Consider the following 23,262-nt stretch of genomic DNA (forward strand, 5'->3'; position numbering starts at 1 on the left):
GTTGACTTGCGCATGTTGTCGGCAAAGCTCCAAAAGCGGCGAGGGTACTTTCGCAAGCTTCGTTCAACTAAACTAAACCCCACGGAGGTGCTTATATCTTTCCATGAGCTGCTTGGAAGAAACCGATTGCACGGGCAAAGATAAATTGTGCATGATGTAAGCCCCTGATATTTCATGAATGGATGCTCCGTCATGTATCCCTGATATGCGAAGTGAAACCTTTAGCGAACCCGCTTCGTTTCTTGTTGTGTTTCCAGTCCATTTTAGGCAAATGGGACTGGGAGTTCCCTATACTTTAAGCTCCTCTACCAGGGAATGATCAACAAACGTAGAGGACGATCCATTATCAATGAATGCAACGGTACGAATGGTTTTATTTGAGCCGTAGAGGACCACTGGTACATATTGAAAGAGGATGCCGTCACTTGAACCACAGTGGGTAAAACAATGCTCCTGAGATACCACCGCTTGCCGGGCAGTTTCAGCTTCTTCGTGCAGCAAAGGATGATGCATTCCGTCACACCCATCTCTCCCACACTCAGACTTCACATAACAGCCATTGTTATGGAACTTCAAACACTTCCGGCACAATTCTTGTCTCCTCACAAATGCTCGCCTATCGGTAGGAGTCAAATCAAGGAATCTAAAACACTCGCCTAGACTTCTACAAGTACCGCGACACATTAGGCATGAGTGTTGACGGGGTGCTTCGTTAGTAGAGGTAGTTTCATGAACATTTACAGGGTTTTCCAATTGAGTTTAGACTAGCTGCATACTTTTTTTGAATAGTCGCAATAGATTCTTGACTAGCATCCTCTATTTTTGATTACGAGCAATGGATTATTCACTAGGAGCAATTGATTTCAGCAGGCCGATTGCTGGCGCGGAGTGACCAGATTGTTTTTAGAGGTTATCGGTAGGAAATCTAAAGCAATTTCGGTAATTTTCGGTAAAAACAACTTTTTATTCACTCACAAAACTTATTAAATTCTAATTTTACGTTGAACGGTGAATACTTAGAAAAACATTTGATTTTTGGTTAGAAAAATTGAGTTATAGTGCGCTCAATTGTAAACCGATATTCGATCGAAAATCGATAGTACTACATATGGTCACTCTGAAAAATTTGCCCAATCTAGTTTTTGGTTAGGTTATGGCTATGGGTCCACTACTGCATATTTCAATTCAGCCGTTATGTGCTTTTGTCTTGTATTGTGCATTAATAAAATCAAAACAATAGCACCGAAAACCTATCAGATAAAATATATCTGACTTTGTGGATGATATATAGCAATAAAACAAATGCTTTAAACTAATGGGCGGATGAAATCAAATATTATCCACAGATTATTATTCAAGTCGATCTGTCACACCGGATGTAATAAACGCGTCGCTCTTAGGCTGGCATGCAGGGATCTGCTGAAATCAATTGCTCCTAGTGAATAATCCATTGCTCGTAATCAAAAATAGAGGATGCTAGTCAAGAATCTATTGCGACTATTCAAAAAAAGTATGCTGCTAGTCTAAACTCAATTGAAAAACCCTGTAAATACGCCCGGGCCCTTCTAGGTGGTTGTGATCGATCGGTATTCCCACGGTTATATTGGTCGGTGTTAGTGTTGGGACTCACCTCTAGCTTTGCGCCCGCTCCTATCTCCGCAATCCACTTACCGAAATCCATAAGCGTTACCTCAGGTAGGCGCAGTTTGTACCGCCCCCATTCCAAGCGCGTAGTCGGGGGAAGCTTCGCCGATAGTTCCTTCAGAAGCGCGACGTTGCATTGGTAGTCGCGTAGACCGGAGATTCGAATCGCAGCGCACATTTTCCGTACAGCTGATCCAAACGCTGCCATCGTTTCCAGTTTTTCAATTTTGGGAGGAGGCATCGTCCTCACTTTCTCGATCAAGGTGTCTACGACCAGTTCTGGCCTTCCGAATTCCGCTTCCAGGACACCTAGCGTCTCGTTCAAGCTGTTAGGAAGTAGCAGCAGATCCTCAACAGCCTCCAAAGCAGGTCCAAGAAGAGCCTTTTGCAGACGCAGAAGGTTCTCCTCCTCGGTGTAGCCACAAGCGGCAGATGAACGTTTAAAATGCGCATAAAATATTGGCCATTCTGAAATTGCACCGCTAAAGGAAGGCAGTTTACTTCCGATTGCATGCCACGCATTCCCATGGCTTTGATTAAGCTCCTTGCTTCCGAGGCCGGCGTATGGCGATGATGACACATGGTTTGTACCACCATTTTGTACATTTGTCGAGTTCAAATTGTACTGCCTAACGTGATGGCTTTCAGGACCTTTCGTAAAGGAATTATCCACTGCGCAACGCCACGCCGCATACTCTTGCTCTTCAGCCGCTCGTTGATCATAGAACCATGTCGGATCGTAATGTGGGGGAAAGCTAGCACGGCTTCCCGTAGGTGTTAACGGGTGATGACTCAGGCGATGGTGCCCAGCGCTGCCGCCATCGCGTTGCATTCCGGTAGCCATACCGATACGGTCCGTGTCGGTAAGCCACGCTACAGTTTTCTCCACTTGACCCGACGAGCCTACCTGACCAAATTGCCGCAAAATTTCTAGTTCACGTTCCTCGAATTCAATCTCCTTACGAGCCTTCTCCGCTTCGAACTCAAGCCAATCAAGCTCAAGTCTTCTCCTACGTACCACATGCTCACGAGCTGCTAACGCATCCGGGGTCGCCGATACTCTCACCTTTCCTGGCGTTGCGTCCTTCGCCTCGGTGTTTCGCACAATCGAGCTCGTCGACGGCGCCGCTTGTTGCTCGTGCTGCTGAACGACCATCCCAGACGTTGCGTCCTTCGCCCCGCCACTCCGTGCGCTCGATCTCATCGTGGGTCCAGCTTGCTGCTCGTGTTCAGCGAGCTGTTCGCAGGAGGCTTCTGTTTCAGGGCTGTTGCTTAACATTTTCACTTATCAATTCTAAATTCGCGTCACTTCTCGCACCGATTTACGTTACGCTCCGGATGAACACTTCGCGTTTTACTAGCGAACTCGCGGTTCACTCCCGAGACTTACACAACAATACACACCGGCGACCTAGTAGAATGTTTTTCACGTGTGATAGTTTTTATTGTTAAGGACAATTAGAGTTCGAACGCGGTAGAAGTTCACCTAATACGCAGTATTACACGTTCTTTATAGAATGTTGCAAATGCAACTTCTTTCCTAATCGCATGGAATAAACTAGACACGTTTTATAAAACTTTGTTTTAACGAACTATAAAGAACGTGTCTTTATTCGCGGTAGCAGGAAAAAAGGACGAGAGCGCATCTCTCGCCTCTACCCGTCCGGCAAAATGAGTGTATTTTTTGAGTGATTTGAGTACCGTCCTCCGTTAGCAGTTACTCTCGGAGGAATGAGTTACACCCGCTTGGTAGCCCCCCCCCCCCCCCCCCCCCTACGGATTTTTATGGTGCGTTCAGAAGCTGTCGTTGTGTTTGTGTTCTTTCGATCATGCGTGGTATGCTAAGCAGTGTGCGTGAGATTTCAACGCGGTGCCAAAGTTGTTTATTTTTATTGACAGCGGTAAACATTCACAGTTCAATTTTCATGTCGTGAACAACAAGCAATTTTGTCAGCGTTTTATTCAAAGTTTTCTCTACGTCGCTTTTTTGAAATCTCTACAATTAAAAGAGTAAAAGTAAGTTAAACATATTTAGAGGGAAGTTAATGTGAAAAGTAAATAAAAACGTACCTATTTTGCTCTAGCAACATCATGTCTATACCGACAAAGCAAGCGCGTCCGGAAGATCCAGATGATGTTGGTGTATTTTGCAGTGAAGAAGTTGTGCGAAACCCTACGTGCGTAAAAGTGCTTCCAGTAGTTAGTACCGTGGAGAATCAGCTAACAACATCTTCTGCTGCATCATATACGTTGACATCTTCCGACGGTAATGTTTCGGCAGTTACGTTTCATACTGTCCCCAATGAACAGCCACCAATATCATCTGTTCCGTCGTCGGCGTTGAACGTTTCCGGTGATGTTGCTGCTGCACTTGCACGTTTGTCAAGAAACGTTACTTGTGTTGCAATGCAGCAGCCAAATACATCTTCGACGATGATGCCAGCTGGTACAGTTGTTTGCGCCGGTGGACATCAAATTCCATCATCTTCATTGGTGATGGCATCCTCTAGTCCGGATAGTGTTGTTGTGTCACGCCCGCCAGGATGTGTTGTGCATGCCGGAGCACAACGGTTGCCGTCGGCTGCAACGGTGGGGACAGCATCCAGTGGTGTTGTCGCTGCTGTTCATGCTGAAGGACAACGGCTTCCATCGGCTGCAGCGTTGGTCCCAGCATCCAGGAGTGTTGTCGCTGCCGCCGGAGGACAACGGTTGCTGTTTCGATCAACAAACGCAACTTCCAGCGGAATTGTTGTTGCTGCACGTCCGCCAGGAAGGGTTGTACACGCCAGAGAACAACGGTTGCCGTCGGCTGCAACGGTGGGTACAGCATCCAGTGGTGATGTCGCTGCTGTCCATGCTGGAGGACAACGGCTTCCGTCGACTGCAGCGGTGGTCCCAGCATCCAGGAGTGTTGTCGCTGCCGCCGGAGGACAACGGTTGCCGCCTGGATCACCAAACGCAACTTCCAGTGGTGTTGATGCTGTTGCAGCACGTCCGCCAAGAAGTGTGGTACACGCCAGAGGACAACGGTTGCCGTCGGCTGCAACGATGGTGACCGCATCTAGAGGTGTTGTCGCTGCCGCCGGAGGGCAACGGTTGCCGTCGGCTGCAACAATGGGGACAGCATCTGGAGGTGCTGTAGCTGCTGTTCATGCTGGAGGACAATGGCTTCCGTCGGCTGCAACGGTGGAGACAGCATCCAGGAGTGTTGTTGCTGCCGCCGGAGGACAACGGTTGCCGTTGGCTTCAACGATAGTGACAGCATCCGGAGGTGTCGCTGCTGCAGCAAACCCGCCCGGAAGGGTTAAACGCACCGGAGGACAACGGTTGTCGTCGTCTGCAACAGTGATTGCAGCATCTGGAGGTGGTTTTGCTGCTGCGACACGCCCGCAAGGATATTCTGTCCATGCCGTAGAACAACGTTTGCCGTCATCTGCGTTGGCGAACACAACATCCAAAGGCGTTGTTGCTGCTGCAACACACCCACCAGGAAATGCTGTCCATGTTGGAGGACAACGGCTGCCGTCGGCTGCAACGGTGGTGACAGCATCTAGGAGTGTTGTCGCTGCCGCTGGAGGTCAACGGTTGCCGTCTGAATCAACAAACGCAACTTTCTGCGGTGTTGTTCCTGTTACTGCACGTCCGCCAGGAAGTGTTGTACACGCCAGAGGACAACGATTGCCGTCGGCTGCAACAGTGGGGACAGCATCTTGTGGTGTTGTTGCTGCTGTTCATACTGAAGGACAACGGCTTCCGTCGGCTGCAACGGTGGAGACAGCCGAGAGTGTTGCCGCTGCCGCCGGAGGACAAGTGTTGCCGTCTACATCACCAAAAGCAACTTCCAGTGGCGTTGTTGTTGCTACGGAACGCCTGTCAGGAAATGCTGTTGATGCTGGATTGCAACAGTTGACGTCGTCTTCAGCGGTGGTGACAGCATCTGGAGGTGTTGTCGCTGCTGCAGCAAAACCGCCAGGAATGGCTAAATGCTCCGCAGGACAACGGTTATCGTCGTCTGCAACTGTTATTGCAGCATCCGGAGGTGGTTTTTCTGCTGCGACACGCCCGCAAGCAAGGATTGTCAGCGCAGATGTTCTCAAGCCAACATCAGCTGTATCAATGATGGAAGTTTCCAGCGATGATGCTTCTGCTGCAACACAGCCGCAAGAAGAAAGCCACCCGTCTTGCTGCTGTCCGCTTTGCCGAAAGCTGCTTATTAGACAGGATGCTCGAAATGCACAGATACTTGCTCTGTTAGATGGACTTTCCTTAACAATGAATCCTATGGAAGGACTTTGAAGGAATGTAAATACATTTAATATTACTGTAGTGTCCACCGTGCAGCAGCTAGATGAGCTGGAAGCTAAATTGGAAAATAATGAATTCTTTTTTTTTGTTATGTACAAAGAATCGATACTGATATTACAAGTCAGGATGCATTCAATAGGTTACATGAGGCTTTGGATATCTTTTTTGATAGAGCATTTTTTGCTTCTTGCAGTTGGCAAGGGTCATCTGGAAAAAAATACCGTGTTCAGGCACAGCCCTGTCACTTCATATCGTGCTTAACGAAACACGAACATTCTTCGTTCAATTTCGAGTGTTCGGCTCGATCGAGTAGTTTATAAATAACCGTGAATGTCGCAAATAAAATCTCTCTTCCAATTTTGCTGCACAACGAATAACTGCTGGTAAATATTAAAGGTTTGAAAGTTACACCGAAACGCGGAAAATAAATTATCCGAAACAGTGAGATTAAACATTGGTGCCGTGACCAGGATTAAGACGAATCTGGTTTTCTGAATCTTAATTATTCTCGCGATAATCACTGTTGTGTCCGCGAAATTCAGCGTTTTTCCAAACCGCACTATGACTGCTCCGATAAAAGTTTTGTCGTCCAGAAGGACAGTTTTACTAGCAGTATTGGCTAAGCATGAAAAGTTTTTGGCAGAATTAGACCCGGAACGGGATGCAATCGAAATCAACATTCGCATTGCAAAGGTCCAGAAGCTTTCCGTTGATTTAGAAGCAATTCAGGCCAAATTGGAAGATGCGGCGGCCACCGAGGAAGTGATACAGGGTTTTCCAAGCCACTTCAATGTTGAAACTGGAAATTTTAATCACGTTAAATGTATGCTGAAGGCTGCACGGGTGAATTCAAGTCTGAAAAGCCAGTTCAATACAAAAAGTTTTGTTTTCAAAATCGTTAAACTATTTTTCAATATCGGTACAAGGTGGATTTAAAAATATCAGGTGGTGGACTCTAGTGCATTTTGACAATTCGTCACTTGACATAAGGTCCCCAGGATTCAAACTTTGTTTACATTAATTAAATTTGTTCATATAATTTATCTACCCCATTTTTTCGAATAAATATTCTTTCAAAATATATTTTGGACTTTGTGAGTTCTTATTTAACATTGAAACATACATTAAAGTGTGTTATTTTGTGTTATTCTGTGAATTTATTCTAGAATTCTTTGTGTTTTCGACATTTGTGATGATAAAAATTAAGAAATCATTTTTTTTTTCAATTTTTACAATAATTCCTCATTATCTACGAGCCGAATGGACAATTTACTTGAGATTAGAACTCATGCTAGCATGATTTTAAATTTCGTGCATAAACAAATCATCAAATCTTTTGTTAATATATTACGTTTTTTCGATAAAATCAATAGACACACTAAAATGCACATAATAACAAAGAAATCTGTTATATTTGCTAAGCTTTGTGTGCGGAAACCAATGGTCAACGGTTCTAAAATGACGTAAAGTCCCTCAACTATGGCGACCCCCCAAAGGCCCTAATCCACCACCTGATATTTTTAATCCACCTTGATATCGGTATAAGCCATTTCGATCTGTCAGTTTGGCGGGCTCTCGCCACTATGGGATAGAAAGAAATTAAATACGTCATAATGTTCAGTGAGTGAGGTTTTCTGCATCATCCCAACGAATACAGTATAGAAACCATCAAATGAACAAAACTATAAATAGTTTTAATCTGTTTTAATGAATTTAATAATTGTTGTTTGCACTTTAAAACGCGCCTTCAATGCTAAAAGAAAACAAACCATCAATCATTGAACATTTTGACGTATTGCATTTCCTTCTATCCCATAGTGGCGAGAGCCCGCCAAACTGACAGATCGATGTTGGACACAGGACCACCCTGTGTGCAACGCAGGACAGTTAGCTGTCACACCTCAAAATCTTAATTACCCTTGTCCGAACTACACACCTCTGCTATATGAACTCCGACCATTTTGTATCAAATAAACTTCCTTCTTCATCATTACTTCAACTGAACTACACGTGCTTCTGCCTATTCCTAATTTCCCTACGGCACTGCAAATCTCTAACAGGTTATGGGCCCAGGGTCATAAGAGGCAACATCGGAATAGAGAAAAGGTTTTGATCAATCGTGCGAGCGAAAGATGGACGGTAATCGGTTCAGCATGGCGAAGCTCAACAACAACAACTACAGCAGTTGGCGTTTCAAGGTTGAGTTGCTGCTTGTACGGGATGAACTTTGGCACCACGTCGAGTCGGGAGTAAAACCCGCAGACGTAGACCAAGCGACATGGGATGCTGGTGTGGCCAAGACCCGTGCGACGATCGGGCTGCTGATTGATGATAATTAACACGGGCTGATCCGGAACTCCACTACAGCACGAGAAGCGTGGCTGTCGCTGCAGAATCATCACAGAAAGTCAACACTAACCTCAAAAGTGTCGCTGTTGAAGCGCATATGTGACAAGCGGTTCGAGGAAGGCGATGATTTGGGGGAGCACCTTTTTACGATGGAGGAGCTGTTCGAGCAGCTGGTGAATGCAGGACAGGAATTGGCCGAAAACCTCCGGGTCGCGATGATCCTGAAGAGCTTGCCGAGCTCGTTCGACACTCTTACCATCAGGATTCGAGCCAGAACGCTGTTCTAAAAGTCGACAGCGAAAAACGGGGGAAGAAGAAGCCTCTCGTTTGTTACCATTGCAACGTAGCAGGTCACAAGAAGACGAACTGCCCGCAGCTGAAAGGGTCAACGGAAGGCAGCTCAAAGCCACGAGGTAAGCCACAAAGTAGGTTAAGTGAAAACGTATCGTTTGCTCTTGGCTGCAGCTTGCGGCAGGTTTCGGATAATTCTAAACCATGGGTGATTGATTCCGGTGCATCAAGCCATGCTGTTGCTGACCGTAGTTTTTTCAGCGAGATCCATAAAAGCGATATTAAATGGGTGAAACTAGCCGACGGTAAACGAGCACCAGTAGAGGGACAGGGATGCGGAACGGTAACATGTTACGATGAAAACGATCAGTCCAGAGAGGTTAGCTTATGCGTAGCGCTGTATACTCCCAGTTTATCCATGAATTTGTTGTCGGTGCCACAGCTTGTTAAGAAACGTGCCGTTGTCACATTTGATGCAAATGGGTGTCGAATATCGAACGGAAAGGATACAATTGCTTTCACCACTTTGATCGACGGATTGTATCGACTAAAACAGCCTAATGAGGTAGTCATGATCAATGAGAGCCGGCATAACAACGATTGTAGCCACGTTTGGCATAGACGGTTTGGTCACCGAGATAAGTACGTGATTAACCAATTAATTAAAGAAAAAATCGTAAATGGAATAAGGGTTAACGAGTGCGGCATAAATGAACCATGTGAATGTTTAATGAAAAGCAAAACAACGCGCAAACCTTTTCCTAAAGAATCGTTATCTTCGACAAAAGCTCCAATGGATCTAGTTCACACGGACATTTGCGGTCCAGTAGAAGTTCCTTCAGCTAGCGGCTTCCGGTTTTTCATGACGGTTATAGACGATTATTCGAGGTATTGCGTGCTATACTTCCTAAAACAGAAATCCGAAGTACCACACAAGCTGGAAGACTACGTGGCATTAGCAGAGAATCTGTTTGGACGGAAACCGAAGATTATACGTTCGGATCAAGGAGGAGAGTATTCTGGGCAAAAGCTTAGGGCGTTTTACAAAAGAAACGGCATTCAAGCCCAATTTACAGCGGGGTACAGTCCACAACAGAATGGCGTCGCGGAGCGTAAAAACCGCTATCTCGTGGAAATGACCAGGTGTATGCTTTTCGATGCTAACCTTCACGAGCGTTTTTGGGCCGAGGCGTTGAATACTGCCGTCTACTTACAAAATATTTTGCCTACTAGATCCCCAAAGCTGACACCACATGAAATTTGGCATGGAGTGAAACCGGAGGTTGGGCATCTAAAGATTTTCGGGTGCAAGGCGTGGGTCCACATACCAAAGGAAAAACGAAAGAAGCTTAGTGTCACTGCAAGACAACTAACGTTCGTCGGATACTCTGGCGAACACAAAGCTTACAGATTCCTAGACCAAGGGACCCAACGCATCATCACCAGTAGAGACGCGAGATTTATTGAAAGTTACTCCGAACAAACGAACAATAAAGCAACCAATGAAGAAGACAGTCATGAAGGTCAACTTGTACAACCAGAGGGATACACTGGTGGACTTAAAAATAGGAACTTTTTTCTGTGACCGAAAAACATAGTTCTTGTTGGAAATATTTGGTAGCCCTGAAAAGGACTGTTTAAGTGGTTGTTGGGAGGTGGTGTTGCGGTGTTCCACAGAGCGGAAACATATTCTAACGGTCAATGTGTTGACCGTTATTCGCTATCACTTCCTCACAGCGTAGGGCCATATCGCCGATGAGATTACGGCATTCGCTTCTGTCTATGCGTTTCCACATAGCCTTCCAGCGTCTCCATAGCGAATCGGCAGAACGTGCATGCTTGTTCTTAAGCTGACGCTTGAGAGTTGACCACAGATTCTCAATCGGGTTGAGGTCTGGACTCAACGCAGGCCACGGTAGAACTTGCACATCCTCGTTTGCCAAAAAACATTTAACTAATCGCGATGTATGCTTTGAGTCGTTATCGTGCTGAAAGATGTTATGCTCTTCGTCTCCGAATTTTTGTCGGGCGTGTGGCAACATCTTACGACTAAGTATTTTTCTATACCCTTCCGAGTTCAGTGTCCCTTTGATACGGAACAAAGGACCCGGGCCGTGCCAGGAGAAGCAACCCCACACCATTACGTGGCCGCCTCCGTGACTAAGGGTTTTTATAGTATTTTTTGGATGATACGCCTGTTTAGGAAGGCGCCAGACGTATTTAGTGCCGTCCGAACCATCCAGATTGATTATGGACTCATCCGAAAGAATTATTTTGCTCCACCAAAAGATGGATGCAGCTAAATGCTCTTCGGCATACCGAATGCGCGCTTCTACGTGGTGCGGCTGCAGCTTACGAACCTTTCGTGGTTTCCGGGCACAGAACCCACCGGCGTGTAAACAGCGCGACACCGTTTTCGCCGAAACTTGCAATCTAAGCTCCTGCTTAATACGATTGCAAGTTTTGAAAGGGTCCGCCCTGATTATCTCAACCATCTGCGCGTCAACGTCAGCCGTTGTTTTTCTCGGACGACCTGTGGATTTACCCGTAGCCTCGCTACGAATGGCGTTGTCCACAAACGTCCGCGAACGGCCGAACGCCTTGCAGATGGTTTTGATAGGCACGTTCTCACGATACAGCCCCTGAATGTTTTTTCGTTCCTCTGGAGTGCAGTGCTTTCCGCGACCCATGATGAACTTGTGGAATTTTCAAATCGCAAACTTTCACCTTTACCACTGAATGAAGAATGAAGCGCAACACGGTTTGGATCTCTTTTTATACTACCGAAAAACGCTGCCGTTACTGAAAACTCAGATAAGTAGCGCACCACAAATGCGAGTATAAAAGGCAAACAAACAGCGATTGCAAATTCAGTACACCTCGAACGTTAGGCGAAAGAACTCCGCAGGAGCCAAAGCCTCTCTAAACCATACTAACAACAACATACGCCTCGATCTGTTGGCGATAAGAGGCCAACGAACTCCGCAGGAGCCAAAGCCTCTCTAAACCATACTAACAACAACAACAACTGTTGGCGATGACACACCTATTGCACGCAAAAAAACACACAACAAATTTTTTTCCTATCTTTTTGTCCACCGGTGTACCTCCGCAGCGCTACATAGAAGTCACCGGTTGCGCAAGTGACGAAATGGGAGAACCTCGAAGTTACACAGAGGCCATCCAAAGCCCAGAAAAGAGCGCTTGGCAATCAGCAATGGAGGAGGAGATCAATTCTCTTCACGAAAACGAAACATTGTTGGTAAAGCCACCACCTGGGAGGAAAATAGTCGGCTGTAAATGGACGTACAAGAAGAAGCTCGATGAGAATGGCCAAGTCGTACGATACAAAGCGAGACTAGTAGCACAAGGCTTCTCACAACAGTACGGTACAGACTACGACGAGGTGTTCGCTCCCGTGGCAAAACAGACAACACTAAGAACAGTTTTGTCAGTAGCAAACCGCACAAACATGATCGTCAAACACCTCGATATTAGATGTGCATATCTTTATGCTGACCTGAAAGAGGAAGTGTACATGAAACAACCCCCAGGGTTTCATGAAAACGACCATCTGGTCTGTAAATTGAAAAGAAGCCTGTACGGTTTAAAACAGTCAGCACGAGCATGGAACAAGAAAATCGACGGAACGTTCAGAAGAATGGGGTTTAAACCCGGTGAAGCAGATTCATGCCTGTACACCCGCAACAGCGCAGGTAAGCGATGCTTCATACTTATCTATGTCGACGACATGTTAGTAATTTGCGACACGGACGAGGAGTATCGCAGCATTTGCACCACGCTTCAAAAGGAGTTCAAAGTCTCGAACATAGGAGACATACGACAATTCCTCGGGATACATGTAGAAAAGGTAAACGGCATTTATACCCTAAATCAGAAAAACTACATCGAAAAGATTGTTGATCGCTTCGGACACGAGAACGCTAAACCGTCAAAGGTACCAATAGATCCCGGGTACATAAAGCAAAAGGAGGAGAATCTTATGGAAACCAATACCTCGTACAGATCGTTGGTTGGAAGATTGCTATATGTAGCGGTGAATACTCGGCCTGACATATGCATTAGCACATCTCTATTGTGCAGGAAAGTTTCAAACCCGACTGATCGGGACTGGACTGAAGCAAAACGTGTCCTACGCTACCTTAAGGGCACAAAGAATCTGCGCCTTCACTTGGGCAATGGACAGGGACACCTAGAGTGCTTTGCCGACGCCAATTGGGCTGGCAACGAGCAAGACAGAAAATCCAACTCAGGATTTCTAATCAAGTACGGTGGAGGGTTGGTAAGCTGGGGAACCAGGAAGCAAACGTGCGTTTCACTTTCTTCTACAGAAGCCGAATTCGTGGCATTGTCTGTATGCTGTCAGGAACTGCTATCAAAAGGCTGCTAGGCGACCTCGGTGAGGAAAACCACGAACCAACCGTCGTGTGGGAGGATAACCAATCGTTCAATAAGATGGTCGAATCGGATCGAATCGACAGCCGCTCCAAACACATCGACACAAAACATGCCTTCACTAAGGACCTGCGGGAAAGGGGCGTCATCGAGTTGCGGTACCTGCCGACCGAAAACATGGAAGCTGACCTGATGACGAAGCCGCTCGGACGAAGCAAGCTGGAGCGCCATGGGATGGCAATTGGCGTTGAGTGAACGCAAACGTGTCCACGTTGAGGAGGAGTGTTGGACACAGGACCACCCTGTGTGCAACGCAGGACAGTTAGCTGTCACACCTCAAAATCTGAATTACCCTTGTCCGAACTACACACCTCTGCTATATGAACTCAGACCATTTTGTGTCAAATAAACTTCCTTCTTCATCATTTCTTCAACTGAACCACACTTGCTTCTGCCTATTCCTAATTTCCCTACGGCACTGCAAATCTCTAACAATCGAAATGGCTTATACCGATATTGAAAAATAGTTTAACGATTTTGAAAACAAAACTTTTTGTATTGAACTGGCTTTTCTGACTTGAATTCACCCGTGCAGCCTTCAGCATACATTTAACGTGATTGAAATTTTCAGTTTCAACATTGAAGTGGCTTGGAAAACCCTGTAAGTCACAATGCCGCGTTACGAGACGATTTTGGCTCGCGTTTGATACGCCTTGAAGCCCATTTGAAGGCTAAACGGGTGCACGCTCCGCGATCCGCAAGCACAACACCAAACACTAACCCGTTGGCAGGTATAAAGCTTCCCACCATCTCACTTCCTGAGTTCGATGGTGATTACATGCAATGGCTCACGTATAGGGACACTTTTGAGGGATTAATTCACGAAAACATGGAACTACCACCGATACAAAAGTTTCATTATTTACGAGCTTCCGTGAAAGGCGAGGCCGCAAAGGTGATCGAAGCAATCACGATCAGCGCAGCCAATTACGAGCTAGCATGGTAAATGCTCACCGAACGATACTCGAATGAGTATTTGTTAAAGAAACGGCATCTTCAAGCACTTTTTGGTATGGCCACCGTTAAGAAGGAGAGTGCATCAACCCTTCACCCTCTTGTGGACGAGTTCGAACGTCACAAGAAAACGCTCAATCATCTAGGCGAAAAAACGGAGACATGGAGCTGCTTGTTAGAACACTTAATGTGCACAATATTGCCTACCTCCACATTAAGAGATGGGAGGAAAATGCCTCAACTAGCCAAAATCCTAGTTACGAAGGATTAATCGCATTTTTACAGCGCCGTATGCGAGTGTTGGAAACCCTACAGGTAAACATTACCGAAGCTCCCCCTACCGTGAACCAAACGCACTACGCACATAAACATGTTCCGCCTATGCGCTTAGCAAGTGTTGGAAAACGTTTGTTTCCCGTGTAAAAAAGTGAGAGAATTAAATTCTTTAGGCTACTTCAATGCAGTGCCAAAAAATTAGTGTTTTTTATTCTCTCTCTTAAAATCGTGTGTACACTCGTTCGCTTTTGTCGTTAAGGGCCGATTCCGCGGTTTTTCTCCCTTTTTATATGTTTTGAACCGGATCAAAACATCGCCTGGTCTGACAGATGTTGGAACATTTGTAAGGTTCCAACATTGTCCCCCCGAGTGTGAAGCTATCGCTGTCGCACTCCCGCATATCTGTCAGACTCTTGTTCCGTTGCTTTGTTTACTTCCGCGCTACAATGAAATGTGCATACACGCGGTTCTACCCGGCCGACGCTTCTAAAGATAAGTTCATACGCGGTTCAGTTAATTATCTCGCTAATTCTTTTCAGCTGGTGGTTTCGTAATTCGCTTCGACCTTTCCGAATCTATTCTGCCTATTCGAGGAAGATTTCGATGCGTTTAATTATCTTCAATCAACCACACCACATTCATCAAATCCGCATTGTTATCGGCGCTCCGGTGTTTATCCTGTTTACCGTCTTCTTTGGCCGTCTCTATTGGCAAGTGAGTATAGTGTTTTCTACTACATCCTAATGAACCGTCTAAGACAACAATCCTACCTTTCCTCAGATATGTACAACGCGGCGAAGTACCAAATACCGTGTTTCCTATGAAACGCATTTCTATACACGGTACCGCTGTCACTCGAATTGGTTCCCTAATTTCGACCTTTCTACGCTCTGCACTTTTGACGTCAATGATTCGCGGCGAAGATCGTGCATTCAACTCAACAGCCACGAGATCGACGGAACTCTTGCGTACCCGTGTGTGGAAAGCTTGCAAGGAAACTCCTGGTGTATTGGTCGCTATCGGACATGGCCCATACGCTACCCATCCTAGGCGAGTTTTTGAGACGATCGGCTGCCCCCATTTCCCTTCAACGCATTTCAACGAACGCCCAAGGATGCAATTGTCTATCCTTATGAGGATGCGTGGTGCTGCATCCGCATACGACGGCAGCTGAAGTCCCCGTAGGTGCTGATATTTTGCCGCAAGCTGGGAAGTGTTGACCGATTGTCTCGGAAGAGCCAATTCCTTCACGGTATGAACATCAGTTAGCAGATACGGCGTGGCCGAACCCTGTCTACCCGATATTTTAACCGAGAGCTGTACCGAGTCCCTTTCCTCTCTCGTAACGTCACCAGTCCAATGAAGCTGGATAGGGTGGGGCGTGCCTTCAAGACCAAGTTCGTCCATCAACCCATGGTCCATAAACGTTGACGTTGAGCCATCGTCGATGAAAGCGAATGTTTCCACCTTTCCTCGTGGTCCGTACAGCGTCACTGGTACGTACTTCAACAGCACGCTCTCGTTCACTCCTGAATGTGTATTAAAATAATTATTATTTGCTTCATTAGACATACCGGAGTTACCATGGGTGCCTTCCTGGTGCAGCAGTGAATTATGCAAGATACTGCACCCATTTACGCCACAAGGAGTTGTGATGTTGCATCTTCCGTTGTGGTATTCGAGACATCTGCGACACAGTTTGCGTTCGTTGATGAACGCCCTCCTGGCAGCTACCGTAGTCCTGAGAAACTTCTCACAGGCGCGCAACGACACGCACGTCCCCCCACAGAGGATACACGATGACTCCGGGTGGCTACTCGATGAAGGTACACCGCTGCTGGACTCATCCTGGAGTACCACGGCGTTACAGTAAGCAGGAGTAGTACGTACATATGGAACGGTACGGTGAGGCTGCATTGCCGTGGGTCGATGTGGCGCGTGCCGTTGCACATTATGACGCACGGGTGGTGCGCTCCTCTCAGCTTGCTCCGTGCTGGCTTCGGGCATATCGATAACCGCGCACAGATCATCCGCAAGCTCGCCGATCCACATTCCGAACTGGTACATGTTCACCGATCGCAATCGCTTTCGGAGTCGTGCCCATTCCATACACAGTACAGGTGGTAACTTTTTTACCAGCTCCTTCAGCAGCATAACGTCGTGGATGTAATCCACCAATCCAGAAGCCTGCACCGTCGCTATCAACCTTTTCACCGCAAAACCGAACTCAACAACGGTACACTGGTGGACATTAAAATAGGAAAAAAAATTTTGTGTGTTTTTTTTGCATACACTAGGTGTGTCATCGCCAACAGTTCGAGGCGTACTGAATTTGTAATAGCCGAATTTTGCCTTTTATACTCTCATTTTTGGTGCGCTACTTATCTGAGTTTTGAGTAACGGCAGCGTTTTGCGGCAGTATAAAAGGAGAGCCAAACCGTGTTGTGCTTCATTCTTCCATCAGTGGTCAAGGTGAAAGGTTGCTATTTAAAAATTCCACAAAATCATCATGGGTCGCGGAAAGCACTGCACACCAGAGGAGCGAAAACACATTCAGGGGCTGTATCGTGAGAACGTGCCAATCAAGACAATCTGCAAGGCGTTCGGCCGTTCGCGGACGTTTGTGGACAACGCCATTCGTAGCGAGGCTACGGGTAAATCGACAGGTCGTCCGCGAAAAACAACGGCCGACGTTGACGCGCGGATTGTTGAGATGATCAGGGCGGATCCTTACAAAACTTGCACTCGTATCAAGCAGGAGCTTGGTTTGCAAGTTTCGGCGAAAACTGTGTCTCGCCGTTTACACGCCGCTGGGTTCTGTGCCCGGAGACCGAGGAAGGTTCGTAAGCTGCAGCCGCACCACGTAGAAGCGCGCATTCGGTTTGCCGAAGAACATTTAGCTGCATCCATCTTTTGGTGGAGCAAAATCATTTTTTCGGATGAGTCCATAATCAATCTGGATGGTTCGGACGGCGTTAAATACGTCTGGCGCTTTCCTAATCAGGCGTATCATCCGAAAAATACGATAAAAACCCTTAGTCACGGAGGCGGCCACGTAATGGTGTGGGGTTGCTTCTCCTGGCACGGCACGGGTCCTTTGTTCCGTATCAACGGGACACTGAACTCGGAAGGATATAGAAAAATACTTAGTCGTAAGATGTTGTCATACGCCCGACAACAATTCGGAGACGAAGAGCATTACATCTTTCAGCATGATAACGACTCTAAGCACACATCGCGAACAGTTAAATGTTATTTGGCAAACCAGGATGTGCAAGTTCTACCGTGGCCTGCGTTGAGTCCAGACCTCAACCCGATTGAAAATCTGTGGTCAACTCTCAAGCGTCAGCTTAAGAACCAGCCTGCACGTTCAGCCGATGATCTATGGACACGCTGCAAGTTTATGTGGGAACGCATAGACAGAAGCGAATGCCATAATCTCATCGGCGATATGGCCAAACGCTGTCAGGAAGTGATAGCGAATAACGGTCACCAGATTGACCGTTAGAATGTGTTTTCGCTCAGTGGAACACCGCAACACCTCCTCCCAACAACCACTTAAACAGTCCTTTTCAGGGCTACCAAATATTTCTGACAAGAACTATGTCTTTCGGTCACAGAAAAAAGTTCCTATTTGTATGTCCACCAGTGTATCTAGTCGTTCCATTTTGGGTGCTGCCATCATTTTTTTTTTCTCCACCGTCCGATCCACAATCAAATCCGGCCTTCCGAAACGAGCTTTCAAAGTGTTAATAGCCGCTTTCACAACTTCCGGAAACAGTAACAAGTGACCGACTATATCCAACGCAGTACCTTTGAGGCAGTGCTGCAGCCTCTCAAGGTTTTCGCCATCAGTGTAGTTGCAGGAAATAGTGGTTCGATTATATGTCGATATGAATCGTGGCCACTCATCTACGGATCCGTAGAAACTCGGCAGATCCCGTGGGAAACCGTTTCGAGCTGTTACTTGGCTTTGGTTAAGAAATGTGTTCGCTGGTGTTCGTTGTGTGTAAGTGTGTGCAGTGGTGTGTGGCGCATACGAAGAGCGTCCTGTGGCATAGTGTGCGCTTCCCCTTCGGTCGTACATTCCCAGCTCATCAAACCCTGTGCGTTCATTATACATCACGCGTTCATCGTGCATTGTGCGTTTTCCTAGCATCGAACGTTCGGTCAATACCGCGCCTTCGTTGTAAGCACCGAATTCTTCGTACATTGCTGGTTCTCTGTATATTGCGTGTTCGCCACGCCTGCCATATGACGCCGTCTGTGCAGCGTAGTCGCCATTGCCGTACGTCATCCGCACGCCATCATTGTTTGGGTCGTGAACCTGTATCGGAGGGTTTTGAACCCGAGCCGGTCCGATTTCTCTCCTATCACTGATTTGCAACGAATTTTCCATTCCGCGAACCCATTCGTCGAAATCAAGTTTGCGTACCCTACCATGCTCGTGTACTAGCGGTGCTGATCTTGGTGCCCCCAAACGGTCAGTTTCCCGGCACCATTCTTCCGCCTTTTCGAGCTCATGCATTTCTAGCAGCTCTTGAAGCTCGTGCCTAATGTCGGCAGCTCGTTGCCGTCGTTCTCGCGTTCTCGTCGACATTCGCGGCTTTTCACGCACCTCCTTGACCACACTTTGGCTCGAAACGCCGTTGCCCTTCACTGACTCACCGATACTGACGGTCGATGTCCTGGATCTTGCATCCAACGCTGTCTCGTCCCGCTCCTGCCTTTCCGGTATTGCGTTACCGCCCGTAGCGCACCGGCTTGTGCCTGCTTCCAGCGGAATATTCTTCACAGCATCGCGTTCCGGAACCGAGCTTGACGACGCTCTTGGAGTTGGAACGCCGTTGTGCCCTGTCCCATGACTCGTCACAGGAGTGGAATAAGCCTCCTGTACATCGTAATGCAAATTCCGTGCTTGATCCATTGTTCGGTTCTCAACCTTCGTTAACTTCCCACTAAGTTTTATTGTTTTCACTACGCGGACGCGGGTGTAACTCACTTACGCGGTACTTTATCGATTCGGTTATACGACCCGCGACGAATTAGCTTGTAAACTGTTAAACAAGTAATTTTTTGGAATGTTGGAAAACGTTTGTTTCCCGTGTAAAAAAGTGAGAGAATTAAATTCTTTAGGCTACTTCAATGCAGTGCCAAAAAATTAGTGTTTTTTATTCTCTCTCTTAAAATCGTTTGTACACTCGTTCGCTTTTGTCGTTAAGGGCCGATTCCGCGGTTTTTCTCCCTTTTTATATGTTTTGAACCGGGTCAAAACATCGCCTAGTCTGACAGATGTTGGAACATTTGTAAGGTTCCAACAGCAAGCTTTCCGTCAACATCACACGACACACGCACATGCCCTTTATGCCACTCCGATCACAATTTAACGAAATGCCCCCGTTTCTTGCAAATGTCACCGGAGGAACGGTACCGAAACACAATCACACTGAAATTGTGCTTGAATTGCTTGCGCGACAATCACCGTGTGCGTGATTGCTCATCGCAATACAAGTGCAGACACTGCAATTCAACACACCACTCGCTTTTACACTCTTCACAAAATTACGGCACATTTTCCACTGCGAACACGTCAGCTGCGCAAAATGCTTCCGTACGCAACACACACAACACAGACGATCACACGGCAAACACGCAACGCACTTATGCAGCAGCATTGAGGCAAACTACGGAACAAGTTCTGCTTCAAACTGCACTTGTAAACATTGTTGATGCACATGGCATAATGCATCCTGCGCGCGCACTTTTAGATAGTGCCTCCCAGCCAGATTTGATGAGTAGCCGTTTTGCTAACCGGCTAGGTATCAAATCGGGCACGGTCGACATCACGCTGATTGGTGCTGGTCAATCGTCCACCCCGGTGCGGAAATCGATGCGCACCACGGTATCATCCAGAGCGAGCCCTTATGCGATTAACGTTGAGTTTTTGATAGTCGAGAAGCTTATTGCTGACCTGCCCGCACATGATGTGCCCACCAGCGGCTGGAAATTACCGCCACATATTATATTCGCCGACCCCCATTTCGAGAAGTCGGCACCGATCGCCATTATTCTCGGTGCCCGGCACTATCACACGTTTTTTGTAAGCGGGGCGCAATATAAAATGTCATCGAATCTACCAGTCCTGATGGATAGCGTATTTAGCTGGGTCGTGAGTGGCTATGGCTATTCTCCTGAGGATCGCAAATGTGAGCAATTTTACAAAGATACAACACAGCGAGATGAAGCTGGTCGTTATATGGTATGCTTACCTAAACAAGCAGACTTCGATGATAAGCTTGGCCTTTCGAAGGCAGCAGCATTAAGGCGGTTTAGTTTGCTAGAAAGGAGGTTAGAACGAGATCAAAACGTAAAAGCGGTGTACCATGATTTCATGCGTGAGTATCTGGAGCTTGGGCACATGTCACGCATAAAAAATCCCTCCGACGACGAATGCGCGTGTTATCTGCCTCACCATCCCGTGTTCAAAGCCGCTAGCTCCACAACAAAGGTCCGCGTGGTATTTGATGGTTCAGCTAAGACGTCCACCGGCTTTTCGCTAAACGAGGCGTTATGCGTCGGCCCTGTCGTGCAGGACGATCTGCTCGACATAATTTTGCGCTTCCGCACATATAAGGTAGCCGTTATTGGAGATATTGCGAAAATGTATCGACAAGTATTGCTCCATCCTAATGACCGGAAATTTGTACGCATTTGCTTTCGATTTTCGCCTCACTCGCCAATCGAATATTTTGAGCTGAATACGGTTACTTATGGCTTAGCCCCCTCATCATTCTTGGCAACCAGAACATTGCTGCAGCTTGCAAACGATGAGGGCGCCTCTTGTCCCGATGCTGCAGCTGTTTTGAAAAATAACTTCTACATTGACGATTTCATCGGTGGTGCTGATTCCATCGGAAATGCTCGCCAGTTGCGAATCGAGCTTTCTCAATTGCTCGCCAAAGGCGGCTTCTAGTTGCGAAAGTGGACATCCAATCAGCTCGAGGTGCTCGCCGGTTTAAATGCGGATCAAATCGGCACACAATCAGCGCGGCAATTCTTACCACACGAGACGGTAAAGGCTCTTGGTGTTTCATGGGAGCCAGAGCATGACGTTTTATCCTTCGAATCCGCAATATCCAGTGATGTGTCCATTCCGACAAAGCGATCCATTCTATCCAACATAGCTCGCATGTTCGATCCGCTGGGCCTGATCTCCCCGATTGTCATTCGGGCCAAGATGATGATGCAGGAATTATGGTTGCAGAAAGCTGGTTGGGACGAGTATGTTCCAGATACTATCTGTAAGAAATGGAAAATAATACAAGAGGATTGGCAACTCATCTCTGAATTCAAGGTTAGTCGTTATGCGCTTCTACCAGGTGCGCGTATTCAGCTACATACCTTCTGTGATGCATCGGAGGCAGCATATGGAGCCTGCATTTATGCGCGTTGTGAAGGCGAAGGCGGGCAGATTCGCATAACGTTGCTTTCTTCCAAATTGCGTGTGGCACCGCTCAAGCGCGTCACACTACCTCGCCTTGAACTATACGCTGCTGTATTAGGAGCACACCTGCATCACCGAGTAAAGAAGGCGATGGGGATCAACGTTGCAGAATCTTTCTTTTGGTCGGATTCCACCATCACCTTAACCTGGATCAGCGCCACACCCAACACATGGGCAACGTTCGTGGCTAACCGGGTACCTGAAGTGCAGCATTACTTACACCCGCGGCAGTGGAGACATGTACCCGTTGCGTCTAATCCTGCTGACCTGGTTTCACGAGGCATGTCAGCCGCTGATTTCCTGAAAAGCAAACTGTGAAGCTTCGGTCCGGATTGGCTATCTTTGCCCGGTTCCATCTGGCCCAACTCTAACCCGGAACCAGCCAACGAAACGAATCTAGAGATTCTCCAGGTGAGTGCTGCCGTTGTAAACACAACCACTAATCACCCTTGGTTTGCGTTGTGTTCTTGCTACAAGCGATTGCTGCGTATCGTATCATACTGCATTCGCTTCACACGTAACGCTAAGGAAAAGGCACGCACTCAGCGAACAGCAGCACAGCACCCCGCACCTTTATTCGTCACACCCGAGTACATGGAAACAGCAAACACTGTGTTAAGCCGCCTAGCACAGCAGGATGCATTTTCAGCTGAACTCGGGCAGCTCAAAAAGGGAAACGAAGTCATGAGGCAATCACCTTTACGTGCACTAAGTCCATTCCTTGACGAACAAGGGATTATCCGTGTAGGGGGACGTTTACGGCTATCTCAACTTCCCTACCAAGCGATGCATTTTGTTTTACTTCCCAAGAAACATCCGTTCGCGCAATTGATCGCAAAGTATCAACACGAGGAGCTTCGTCATGGAGGAGGAAGGCTGCTCTTATCTCGAATTCGCGAAGAGTTTTGGCCGTTAGATGGAAGGCATCTTGTTAAGCACATTGTGCAGAATTGTTTTCGGTGCGACAGCGACCGACATTTGAACAGCAACAACTTGGACAGCTTCCAACGCAGCGCATCACTCCCAGCCGGCCTTTTAGTGTTACCGGAGTGGATTACGCCGGTCCATTATACCTGAAGCCAGCCCATAAACGAGCAGCTTCGAAGGGGCGGCGAGGGAGCTTCACGAGCTGTTCGAAATGTTTCACGATGAACAGCAGCTACATCTAATTGTGACAGATTGCACTAACCGCGGCATCAATTGGCACTTCACCCCTCCCAAGGCAACACATTTCGGCGGATTGTGGGAAGCAGCTGTGAAGACCGCCAAGCGACACCTTTTTCGGCAGTTAGGCAGCACGCGACTATCCTATGAAGGCTACACAACTGTCCTACATCAGATTGAGGCGGCGATGAACTCGCGTCCTCTTCTACCTATGTCAGACGACCCTAACGATCTATCGGCACTTACCCCAGCGCATTTCCTCGTGGGCACATCGATGCATGCTGTCCCCGAGCCGGACT

The 23,262-nt window shown here is 47.2% G+C and overlaps 1 protein-coding gene across 1 annotated transcript; it reads left to right on the top strand.

Annotated features, from left to right (window-relative positions):
- The first annotated feature begins 20,038 nt into the window (after window positions 1-20,038).
- On the top strand, window positions 20,039-21,268 carry LOC125908309 (uncharacterized). Its single transcript, XM_049611000.1, has one exon. It carries the CDS (start codon window positions 20,039-20,041, stop codon window positions 21,266-21,268), a length of 1,230 nt encoding a protein of 409 aa, XP_049466957.1.
- The last annotated feature ends 1,994 nt before the right edge of the window (window positions 21,269-23,262 follow it).

Source organism: Anopheles coluzzii, chromosome 2 (assembly GCF_943734685.1).
Source record: "Anopheles coluzzii chromosome 2, AcolN3, whole genome shotgun sequence".
NCBI lineage: Eukaryota > Metazoa > Arthropoda > Insecta > Diptera > Culicidae > Anopheles > Anopheles coluzzii.

What these genes read in the sequence shown, in the direction of transcription:
- LOC125908309 (XM_049611000.1), top strand. Translation starts at nt 20,039, where the DNA reads ATGCATCCTGCGCGCGCACTTTTAGATAGTGCCTCCCAGCCAGATTTG.